Genomic DNA, 12,143 nt, shown 5'->3' on the forward strand with positions numbered 1-12,143 from the left:
AGGCATCAGAGGCAAAATCAGCTTCACTGCAAGGACGATTTGATTTCACTTCAGCTAAGTATTGACGATGGATTTGCAATAACTAAAATAAATGTGGATTTTTTGTCAAGAAACAGATGGAAATAATTATTTTAGCTCTTTAGCTCTATTCACTCCAAAACAATGAGGATTAGCAGTGCCCCCTCCCCCCTGCTGTGCCCAGGCAGAACTGCAGCCAGTTTCTGTACAATGTGGATAAACAGTAAGAGGAACGGGTCAGAACCACAGAGAAAACATGACGATGTTGGCTGTGCACACCTGGAAACTGCATTTCAACCACATAAACAAACAGATAACACACACACATGTTGGGTATTCATATCCTGTGGGGACATCTAATTGACATAATGCTTTGCCTAGCCCCTTACCCCAACAGTAACCTTGAAAAATGAATACCTAACACTAACACTAACCCTTAGTTACCTAAGGTTTAGTTACCTAAACCTAACCATAACTAACTGTAACCCAAAACAACATTTTGAGTCTCAAAAACGCCTTCAAACACACACACACACACACACACACACACACACACTGTCACACACACACACACTGTCACACACACACACACACACACACACACACTGTCTCACACACACACACACACACTGTCACACACACAGTACTCAGGCACTGTATACATACGCTGCACACATGTGTATGCGAGGTGAGAGAGTTATGTTGCCTCTGTTAACACTGAGGTAAATGATGACATCATAGGTGGCTGTGTTTGTCCATCTTTCATTTACAGTTTATTATTATTGCGTGGTCAAATTAAAGAGAAAAAACGAGAATGCTGACTGGAGTGGAAGAGGGCCGAGATCCTCGGGGAAAGAACACATGTGATGCGTGATGAACGCGTGAACAGCTCCACTTCCTGCCAGCCGGCCTGAGCAGCGCGAACCGGGAAAGAGACAAAGAGCAAGACTGGGAACAAAGAGGTGGGCGTGCCTGTACGAGCGGGCCCGCCCAGTCATTGCGGGCAGCCAATCGGATCCCGGATATGCAAACGAGCCGCGGCACCGCATCGCCCCTGCCCAGGCGGTGACGTCACCCGCACATCTCTCTGTCTGGCTCTGCAAAGACTCAGACAGAAGCAACAGAGGAGCTGAGGGGAAGCCAGCACGGATTATTACCGCTGTGGAATAAACACGCGTTTTCCTGCAGCAGCACGGCTCGGCTCGAACCGGGACGTCCAGCTTCGGCCTGGAAACCAAAGGGGGTGGATGGTTTTACTGTGGCTCCTTTGCGCTGCTTTCCCTCCCCTCCTCAGCCGCACTGGTTTCTTTGCACTGACCAGTTGTCTTTGAGAACCGGCTCCGGTGCCTCTCCCCTCTCCTCCTCCTCTTCTTCCTCCTCTCTTCCCCTCTCCTTTCTTCGCTCTCCTTCCTGTATTATTTTCTGCCTTCCACCCGCAACCCTGCGAAGCCGCAAACATGCCCAGCTCGCTGTTCGCCGACAGCAGCGTCCAGGGAGACGCGCTGGACGACCAGAGAGCGCTGCAGATCGCCCTGGACCAGCTCTCCCTGCTCGGCTTGGACAACGACGAGAACCCGCTGTACGACAACGGCCAGGAGCCCCGGAAGAAGAGCGTCAACATGACGGAGTGCGTCCCGGTGCCCAGCTCCGAGCATGTGGCTGAGATCGTGGGCAGACAAGGTGTGTGTTTGTGTGTGTGAGACGGTTGGTGTTTGTCTTGCAGCACAGCTGAGCGCGGCCATGCACCCAAACAGCACCGTGTCCCGTGTGGGAGGACTGAATGCCAGCACACTCACACAGCGCATGTGTCACTTTTCTTGCTTTCAGGCTACATTTGCAGCTCTGCTGGTGAATTCGGCTTCCCTGTTCCCCTCCGGGCTTCAGTTTCTGTCTCGCCAGTTAGTCATACATTGTTCCTTCTCTATAAATACACGGCGGTGGGCGGCAGCGCGCACAGATTCAAGAAGTTGACATTTGGAATAAGTGCTTATTGAGATTAATAACAGCCCGTGCTGCTGCTGCCGAACTGAAGAGAAGCAGGAAGCAGCTCAGAAAAGACACCAAAGTCGTGCTGTTTATCGTGCGTGCTCTGCAGGCAGGCACGCGTTTGTTCAAGTATTTGACAAAATGAACGGAGTTTGGTTTCGAAGAATTAAAATGAAATCTGAGCTGTTTTGGGTGAAGCCTGGCGATGACCGCTGACAGGACAGAGGTTATTATCATCATCATGTGGTGTTTGTAGGTCACTGTGTGTGTGCGCGCGTGTTTTCCTCACACATTCTTTGCTTAATGGCTGTGATGGTGATCGGATCGAATTAGGACAGCGGTCACGATGTTACCTTGCCTCGCAGGCTGCAGACGCCCATAGCTGCACAGATCTCTCAGTGTTTCCAGCTGTAGGGCTGCAGGGCGGGACTGGTGCTTGGTTACATATGCGGAATCTTTTCCCCTCCCTGTGCTGCTGCTGCTCCCACAAAAACAAAAGGAACTGTAAGGACACTTTACAGCAGCCACAGTGCGACATTTGTGCAGTAGGCTTGTTTACATCCAACACCATCACCCAGCCCCCTGCGTCGGGTTAAGTCAGGCTAGAAGCACGGAGAGGAAAAATGGTGGACTAGCCGTGACCCGGGGGTGTTGTTTTAATGCGAGAGACTATCCTTATTTAACCTGCACCAGTTTGACGCTAACTCGGGATTTAAACTGGTTTACGGTTTAGTTGGACTCGCCTTCCTCTGCTGGTTATATCACCCTGTCCCACTCAGCTGGCTTCGCTTGGCTAATTATGTCATTCTTCCCTGGCTGTTTCCTCAGCTGGTCTTTTTGATGATAAAGATGTGTGCCTGTGCTTCAGGGCGTTGGAATGTGAGTTAAAGCTCAGCTTCCAGGATATGAAGTCTTTACGTAGCTTTGCCCCTTTTGCCCCAGCGCTACAAAGCGTCTCGCAGCAGCCGTCCTCGTGTTTTGCTGAAGGAGACTTGCTCGCTGTTCTTTCTGTCCTGCTGTATGTTCGTGGCGGTGGCATGTGGTTTGGATTTGTTCTTCTCTAAAAGGGTTCCTCACCTGCTTTTTGAGGCTGCTCGCACTTTTTGACAGACAACAACAAGCACGCAACATCTGTTCTGAGAACATGTGCCACATTTCAAGGTTCTACGTCCTCACTTTTCTTCTTTTGCTTCCTTTGCCTCAGGTTGCAAGATCAAAGCCCTGCGAGCAAAGACCAACACCTACATCAAGACTCCGGTGCGAGGCGAGGAGCCCGTTTTCGTGGTGACAGGCAGGAGGGAGGATGTGGCCATGGCCAGGAGGGAGATCATCTCGGCTGCAGAGCACTTCTCCATGATCCGAGCCTCCCGGAACAAAAACACCAGCCTGAACGGGAGCGGCACCCCGGTCCCCGGACCGCCTAACCTGCCTGGACAGACCACCATCCAGGTCCGGGTGCCTTACCGCGTGGTCGGGCTGGTTGTGGGGCCCAAGGGCGCCACCATCAAGCGGATCCAGCAGCAGACCCACACCTACATCGTGACCCCGAGCCGGGACAAGGAGCCGGTGTTTGAGGTGACGGGGATGCCGGAGAATGTGGACCGAGCACGCGAAGAAATCGAAGCCCACATCGCCATGAGGACCGGAGGCCTGATCGAGCTCCAGGACGAAAACGACTTCCACGCCAACGGCACCGATGTGGGCTTCGACCTGCACGGACACGCCACCCTGTGGTCCAAGCCCAGCGCGGGGATGACCCCCACCTCTGTGCGCAAACCTTTCTCCAACTACCGCAACGACTCCTCCTCCTCCTTGGGCAGCGCCTCCACGGACTCCTACTTCGGCAACAACAGCTCGCGCATGGCCGACTACAGCCCCCCCAGCCCCGCGCTCAGCTACACGGCCACCACCAACAACAACGGCAACAACAATAACAACAACATCAACGTCAACACCAACGGCAACGGGTTTGTTTACGGAAGCGACGTCATCTCCCCCGACTGCACTGATCTGACTTTTGACTCCTCGCCAGGGTTTGACCCAACACCAGCCCCGCCAGGCCTCCTGTGGTCCCCGTACGACAGTCGCATGACCCCCTCCTCCACCGGAGGCAGCTCCCCCACCTCCACTTCAGCCATGTTCCCCACCAACAGCTCGGCTAATGCCAACGGGATCGCGGGGAGTCAGAGGAGGGTTAACGGCTGCACCCCGCAGCCTCGCCTGTCGCCTCCTCTCCACAGCCACAACGGCGGGCCCGCCGAGCACCCGTTAGCCCGCAGGGTGCGCAGCGACCCGGGCGGAGGCCCACTCAGTTTCCCCGGCTACTCCGGCTCCATCGCGTCCTTGCCAGGCCCCCACCTCCCCGGGGTCCCGTGCGACTCCTCGGCCTCATCGTCGTCCTCCTCTTCCTCCTCATCCACCTCCTCGGGTACCAGCCGAAAAGGCAGTCGCGATTGTTCGGTGTGCTTCGAGAGCGAGGTCATCGCGGCGCTGGTTCCCTGCGGGCACAACCTCTTCTGCATGGAATGTGCCAATCGGATCTGCGAGAGGAGCGACCCCAAATGCCCCGTCTGCCACACCGGCGTCACTCAGGCTATACGTATATTTTCATAAGAAGTGAAACTCTTGGACTGTCTCGGCGGCGAGACCGACTACAATAGCAACAACAGACTCTTCATACCGCTTTAACGATCAGCCAATCGTCAGTCTGGAAAGTGTACATAGATATACATATGTATGTAAGAGAGGCTGCAGTATCCAGAAGAAGGGACAGACAGCCTTCGTGGGCTAGTTGTGAATAACGTACTGTAGCTTGGGGAAATATTTTCAACATCTAAGTGCATGTTTTAAATATTACAGTATAGTAATCAATAGTTCTAGTTAATTGTACACTATATTTATGAAGCGAGGAGAGACATTGGGGTCAGGACGGAGGTACGGGGGTCCGCCTGTAGACCGTTTCGGCGGGACGAGCCTTCCAGGTTTGCCGATCAAGTGTAGTGAGGGGGGGCGGCGGCTGGGAAACGTGGAGGGCGTCCGGCCTAACAGATACTGCAGCTCGAGGTCAGAAACCACGCGAGGGAGGGAGAGCAACAACATATCCTACATATATATGTATAGAATCAATTTCCACAAGTTGAAAGTTTTAAATGACATTACTACAGATTGAAGTATTTTATTCTTTTTTGACTTGAAAGATTATATTTCTTATTGCAAAGATGTTTACAGATATTTTAATTTAAGTTCAGTGAACTTTTTTGTAGCTGGGTTGAAATATTGTTCATTTTTTTAGTACGGCCTTACGGCATTTGATCACTGTATTATTTTAATATCACACGACTGTGGGAGCAAATCCGAGTCCACAAAAATGTGTATTTGACAGTATTCTGTTGGGATGGAGTTTTTATAGGTTCAGCAAAAAAAAGTCTTTTAAATCTGCTTCACCCAGCATATTTTTTATTCCGTAATATAAAGCATATTTTATTCTATATTATTATGAAACATTGAAATGTACAAAACTTAGTAAGTTGAACACAAAGAAACCGTTTATGCTTTCTAAAATTTGTATGAATTAGATTCCAGTGGGAATTACAGGCTTCTGTTGCACCACTATAGTTTTAGTATTTCTATTTTAATACATTTGTTTACCACTTGTTTATGTATATGTAGGTGAAGTTACTTGAGCGTAAATGTACTTTATTGAGCAAAGTTTAAGAACAAAGTATATTTTATTTTATGATAAAGGGCCTTTAACCTCATGGTCAAATACTAATATTATATTTGCTGAGACAAGATTTGAAAATGTATCAAGAGTTTTATTTTTCTGACATTTAAAGTTATACATGATAAAAAAAAGTAATGGTGCTACTTCATGTTTTTTTAAGTATTTCTATATAAGTCCAATAAAAATGGTACATCGATGTTGGTGTCTGCTTCTCGTCCATCCTTCACGTGTCGATGTGGATCGGAGTCGTAATAGTTTTCCGAGCGGCCGACCCCTCTCTGCTCCCTGATAGAAGCTCGGAGGTGGCGGGATTATCGCCGCAGCCTAATTAACTTGGCCTGCCTTATCGCTAATTAGAAGAGCTGTGCGACCTATTCTTATGCAGATCTGCTGGTGTGCAGACCGTAATCTGGCTCCTGTGGACTTTGGTGGACTGATGAAGCGGGACATACTGAGAGATCTGAAAAAGCGTGGTCGCGTTTTAGAAAACCAGTTGGTGAAAAAGCCGTCAGCTCATTGGGTCGTTTGGGACCCGTTTACTGTACTGTAGAGCGCTCTGGTTTAAAATGTGCTGACCTGCTAACTTAACCTGGAAAAAAAGGGCAGAAAATTTCAGAAAAGTTTGTTCAGACGAGTTTTATCTGATATCATTTTGCTACATCTGGTGTTTTTGTAGAGTTTAAGTCTTAAAAATGAACGCTGTGATTCATTCAGGTTTTTACACTGATGATGCAGACGCCTCAAAAACTCGTATTCAATATGATACACTTGGTTAACTGACAGCTAATCGCCTACAATGTGAGTCATTGAAGAGAAGAACACCTACAAAGTCTTCTTACTTCAGATCCTCAACAGTTTCTGTTTTCTGCTTCTCCGTCATTTTAAAGTGAACAAGAAACAGCTGATTGTCCCCTAAAATCATTTTACAGACTCGCTGATCGATCAGCTGATTGAGAGTCACTTTCAGCAGGTGTTTGGTCAGATTCAGATATGTGCTGATTCGTGGCTTAATTTATTTAAACGTTTTGTTAAACTGGGAAAAAGGTCGGGGAAATTAAACTAACGAAGGCCCCGGGTTCTGTGTGCACCTGTGGTCATTTGCTTTGGTTCCTCACTGGTTTAATAATGTCCAGAAAAAGGCACAACAGTCGGTGATTTTATTTCACAAATCAATAAGAATGTTTTAAAAATAATTTTAAAAGACGTCCAAGAATCAAAAACTCCCACAGCCAGATACAAAAGAAGGAAAAACACGGAATCATCGTACCTGGGAAGACGAGGCCGGGGGATGTCAAAGTAAATCATTAATCAGCTGCTGGGATAATCATTTCTCCCATTAAATCTGGTTCTAATTACACATTAACCAACCGCCAGCCGACCTGGGGGGAGGGCGGAAATAGAGGCTGGTTTCTCAACCTTTGGGTCCTGGGATAGCGCCAGGAGGAAGAAGTACTAACAACAAGCTCCAGATCAGTTCCAGAAAACGGTTCAAACCCCGCCCCCTCGGCCCAAAGAGCTCCGCGCGTGCTGATGTCACGTCCTTGTGCGACAGCGGTTCAGACGGACGTCTCTCGCTCAGCGGGGAAAGGATTTTTCACGTTATTGTAGGTCATGTGTTTGTATTTAATACAGCAGGATCTGACAGACACTCCATGTGCTCAGACTTCTTTCATCAGGTGTCCGTTTTATCAATAGAACAAATATTTTAATGCCATTTGCATTTAAATAGCTGTAAATTCTTTCTGGTTCTCAGCTTGGAAGAATAAAAGACGAGGTCCAGAGTTCGAGGATATCGGTTTGAGTATCTGAGAGTGGTCTCAGCTTTTCATGAGTTTCTTTCTCTTCTCACAAGTGGAATTTTTTCATTCATCTCTAACTGATAGACGACATTATCAGAGAAAATTCTTTTACACAAACGTAGCCAGAAAGTCTGAGGAGGTCCAGTGAACAGTCTCTGATGTCGGCACAGATTTCATTCTGGAACTAATTTTCAACCAAATCTAGTTGTTGAGAAAAGACGGTCAGTGATGAAATGTTTGCTGCGACTTTTAAGAAATCCAGCATTTTTTCCTTCTCAGTTCACTCTGTGTCAGCCATCTGCTCATAACTCAGTAACTCATCTGAAGTCATGTAGCATCAAGTGCATCATCTTCATATAACACACAGTGGAGCAATCCCAGAATGAGGTCACTCCGATCATGGCACACTCCAAACACGAATGTTTGAGTCCCTGATTTAGTCGTGCTGCTGCTGCGGCTGCTGCTGCGGCTGCTGCTGCTGCGGCTGCTGCTGCGGCTGCTGTGGCTGCGGCTGCTGCTGCGGCTGCTGCTGCTGCTGCAGCTGCTTCGGCTGCGGCTCTCAGGTGACCTGAATCCTCCCTTAGTTATGCTGCAATAGACGTAGGCTGCCGGGGGATTCCCATGATGCATTGAGTTTTTCCTTTCCAGTCACCTTCCTCACTCACTATGTGTTAACAGACCTCTCTGCATTGAATCATATCTGTTATTAATCTCTGTCTCTCTTCCACAGCATGTCTTTATCCTGTCTTCCTTCTCTCACCCCAACCAATCACAGCAGATGGCCCCGCCCCTCCCTGAGCCTGGTTCTGCCGGAGGTTTCTTCCTGTTAAAAGGGAGTTTTTCCTTCCCACTGTCGCCAAAGTGCTGCTCACAGGGGGTCATATGATTGTTGGGTTTTTCTCTGTACCTATGAAGCGCCTTGAGGCAACTTTTGTTATGATTTGGCGCTATATAAATAAAATTGAATTGAATTGAATTGAATCACACAGGTACTTTTGGCTGCTCGCTTATTTTCCAAGGGTTCACCACAGTGGATGGATCTGCATGACTGATTTGGCACAGATTAACACCAGATGCACTTCCTGACACGGCGTTCCCATTTATCCAGGCCAAGAACTGGCACTGGAGTCACACCAGCTCGTGACCTCCAAAGGCCGGATCTGTGTCTCCTCCTGGAAACAAACTGGGGATGTTTCACGTGTAAGGCGGATGTGTTACCCACATGACAAAAAGTCTGTTATTCTCTGCGGTCAGTTGTGTTCGTCCCATTGCTACAGGTGTATAACATCCAGCACCTGGCCACTCAGTCCGCCTTTACAAACACCTGTGAAAGAACGGGTCGTTCTGAAGGAGGCGCTGCCTGGAGAGCTTTTATTTAATCTTTATCTTGTCTTTTTTACATAATTTCCTTAGGGATTAATAAAGTATGCCGATTCTGATTCGTATTCCCGTGTGACTCTGTTAGCCTCCTAGGACCTGGCGTCCACATATGTGGGCATCACATTCTGGGTTGTTCAGACCAAAATACTAAATTGTGCTCTACAAGGGCCTGATATCCACTTACGAGGATGTTATTGCTACTGTTCTATCCACATTTGGAGCGAATGTCCTCATATGTGGATCTCATTTTTCTCACAAACAACAATCAGGTAAAAAAACATTTAAAAAATCAGGTAATTCTTTGTTTTTACAGTCATCAGGTCCCAATCAGCCCAAATAGCAAAGAGACATTAAAAATGCTGCTTTTGATGTTTGTTGCTGTCACTGTAACAGTGTTATATGTAACACGTGTAAGTGTGGTTGAAAAAATAGTAAACTGCCAAATGATGCATGTTGAAAAACGATGACGCGTTACAGCCAGGGCTCCTTTTAAGCCCGTCGGAGCATGCGCGCTCCGTTTAGCATAGCTATTTTTAAATCCCGGTAGAATTGGCACCACTAAGCTAGCGCAATCATTTTCTTGCACATGAAAATGGAGGAGACGTACTTACGTAACACCGCTCAGCTTGTCCCAGGTCGCCGTTTCCTTCCACAACTGGCTTTGCTGTCAACGAACAGTCCAGAAACACGATCCAATCAGCTGTTCTCAGCACTTCCTACTTGGAATAAACATCAGCGCGAACTATCTATGTCTGCCGTTACCTGCGAAAACAGGAAGTGACGTCATTTCGTGGGAAACATAGTTTTTTTCCCTACAAGGCCTTTCAAAGGTTTACTGGTTTTTGTGCGTCATGTGTGACTTTATGCCTTTCTGTACATTTTCTGCTCTGTTGTTGGAAATGGTTTATTTTGTTGCTGTTTTTTTGCAAATTGTGCGCAAAAATATTTATTTTCATTTTTTCCGCAGCTTATAAAAATGAGTGCATCTCAAAAATGAAACTATGAAAACACTCAGAATAAACTTTCTGTGGTTGGAAACTATTTTGTGCAACTTTTTTTGCATCTGCAGTTTTGATGGATGCAGTTTAAACCTCTGAAACTAGAAAATGTGTAAAAAAAACGATTTTCAATTTTTTTGTAGTTTATTGCACTTTTTTGCAATTTGTGTAGTTACTATGGGCTTAATGCATAGATATTATTAAAACTTGGTATATAACGGTTGTATTGATGCATAGCCTCTTGAAATAGCACTACAGAATGGCTCTACAGCAGGTAAAAATATAAAGATAAGCCCTGGCGGCTTTAAAGGCTTAGCATCCATATTGGATGAGATGGGAGTGAGAGGCACTACACTGACCGACGGACCTGACCTAAACCTCAGCTGATAACTTTCTTCTCTTAAGTCGAGCCTCAGGTCAAAGTAGGGCTGCTTTATAAATGCAGTCGCACCAAGAAATCACCGACACACAGCAACTGTTCGGCTGCTATTTTGTTCCATGATGAGAGGAAGTGGACTTTGCAGCTATCGCAGGGAAACGTTGTGAAACTGTTTCTGAGAATCCAGCAGAGTCTCGGGCTTCCTGCTGCCTCAGAGCTTCTAAGTAATGTCATTGTGGTCGGGAAGTTTTTGTGCAGGAGTGTAAGTTTCTACTGCGGAGGCATAAAGCCAAGCGCTCTCAGCGAGCATCCACATCGGTTGATCCTTTAATAACACACTGAACATGAAAGCAGAGCGTGACACATGAATTCCAGTGTTTCGGTCAGAACCTGATGTGCACGCCCTGATTTAATTTTAACTGCAACCTGCTGGAAGTGCGAGGAGCCGACGGGATCGTCTCCTCTGCGTCGTACAGCTGCTGCTCTCTCCCCTCCCCCCACCTCCTTTCCCTGTGCCGAAGTGCATCCCCGAGTCATGCGGTCCTGCTGGAAACACTGACGCTTAAACACACACTTCGCTGCAAGATAGTAAATGTGGACAGAGCTGGCTCTAATGATAAGTTTAAAATGGAAACATCCAACAGGGGCCCGCAGAAACTGGCCCCATAAACCATATTATTAGGAAGCAATCTCACGGCTGCGGAAAAGAGCTGACAAGTGTTTTTAGTCAAATGTGCAACACATGGAGTTCACAAAGTGCTTCTGTGGTTGCAGATTCACTAAAAGAAGGTCCCTGCGTCTGCAGGCCAGGAGAGAAAAAAAGAAATGTGAAATCAGTTTTCCTTTCATCAGTATTTTTATTTGAAAGCACTTTTTTACTCCAGCACATTGAAGCACGTCAGATGTTTGGGGGGATAAAAGTATGCTCTGCTCATTTCCAGCTCCACACTTTTAGCCTCATGCTCCTCTTAGGGCAGCTTTGCATGATTTACAGCTCAAAACAATCCTTCTTTATCTCATGCTGAGCCTTGGTACGACTCCTCAGTCCTCCCTCTGCCTGAAATAAGCAGCTGTAGCTCCTCCCCCTTTATGTCCACTTTCAATTTAAGACAGCTTTCTTCTGACTGGACCAGTCAGTAGAAGCAAAATCAAGGAAATCAAGTCTTCTTTAGACGTGAGCTAAACGACTTGAAATCAGACACTTTGATGACTCTGCATTTCGCCTCAAAGCGCAGCACAGCTGTAAAGGCTTAGCAGTCAAAAACAGCGGTCCGCCCACCACAAGCCTACGCTGACAGGTCACACGTCACCATCGCTCTGGGTTCTGATCCGTCATTTCCAAAATAAACACCGTCTTTAATTCGGACCATAAACGCATCAGGAAAGTGTTTGCTGAGCTCAGAGGTCAGGTGAGCACTGAGAGGCTGATGACCAGCTGCTGGCCAGTGTGGAGAATGCAGTTTGAAGGAACTTTAGAGAGCAATAGGTAATTATTTTATATACTCGCTGCCCATAAATGAAAGAAAATATGAAGGTTTTCTCTTTTTAATGCTGTCTTGCATATTTGAACAAACACATAAATGCTTTTGATGAACAGCCGAGTGTTTTCCACACTGCACGTAAACCCGTCCAATCATCCGTGTTGTTCTCACCTATCTCTGAGAGCTCAGCCATCCTTTGCTGGTATCAGTGATCTCGTTCATTCGGTCACCACCTGAAGCTCGTGAGCGTGAACGGGCCTTAAATAATTTGACTGTAGGCTGTACCGGCGTGAAGCTGACATACGGCACCGTTCACAACGCCTGAGCTCCATTTTGGCTCAGGTTTACGCGTGTTCTGTGAGTTTTATCTACCATCTG

At 47.3% G+C, this 12,143-nt stretch overlaps 1 protein-coding gene across 1 annotated transcript; it reads left to right on the forward strand.

The window, feature by feature from the left end:
• The first annotated feature begins 1,109 nt into the window (after nt 1-1,109).
• Nucleotides 1,110-5,925, forward strand: mex3b (mex-3 RNA binding family member B). The gene is made up of 2 exons (XM_040011807.1): nt 1,110-1,698; nt 3,209-5,925. Exons 1-2 carry the CDS (start codon nt 1,476-1,478, stop codon nt 4,615-4,617), a joined length of 1,632 nt encoding a protein of 543 aa, XP_039867741.1. The 5' UTR covers nt 1,110-1,475; the 3' UTR covers nt 4,618-5,925.
• The last annotated feature ends 6,218 nt before the right edge of the window (nt 5,926-12,143 follow it).

This window comes from Simochromis diagramma, unplaced genomic scaffold (assembly GCF_900408965.1).
Source record: "Simochromis diagramma unplaced genomic scaffold, fSimDia1.1 OVJJ01000603.1, whole genome shotgun sequence".
NCBI classification, from domain to species: domain Eukaryota; kingdom Metazoa; phylum Chordata; class Actinopteri; order Cichliformes; family Cichlidae; genus Simochromis; species Simochromis diagramma.

What these genes read in the sequence shown, in the direction of transcription:
- mex3b (XM_040011807.1), top strand. Translation starts at nt 1,476, where the DNA reads ATGCCCAGCTCGCTGTTCGCCGACAGCAGCGTCCAGGGAGACGCGCTG. An exon ending in TGAGATCGTGGGCAGACAAG is followed by an intron (nt 1,699 to 3,208) that starts GTGTGTGTTTGT and finishes CCTTTGCCTCAG; the next exon opens with GTTGCAAGATCAAAGCCCTG.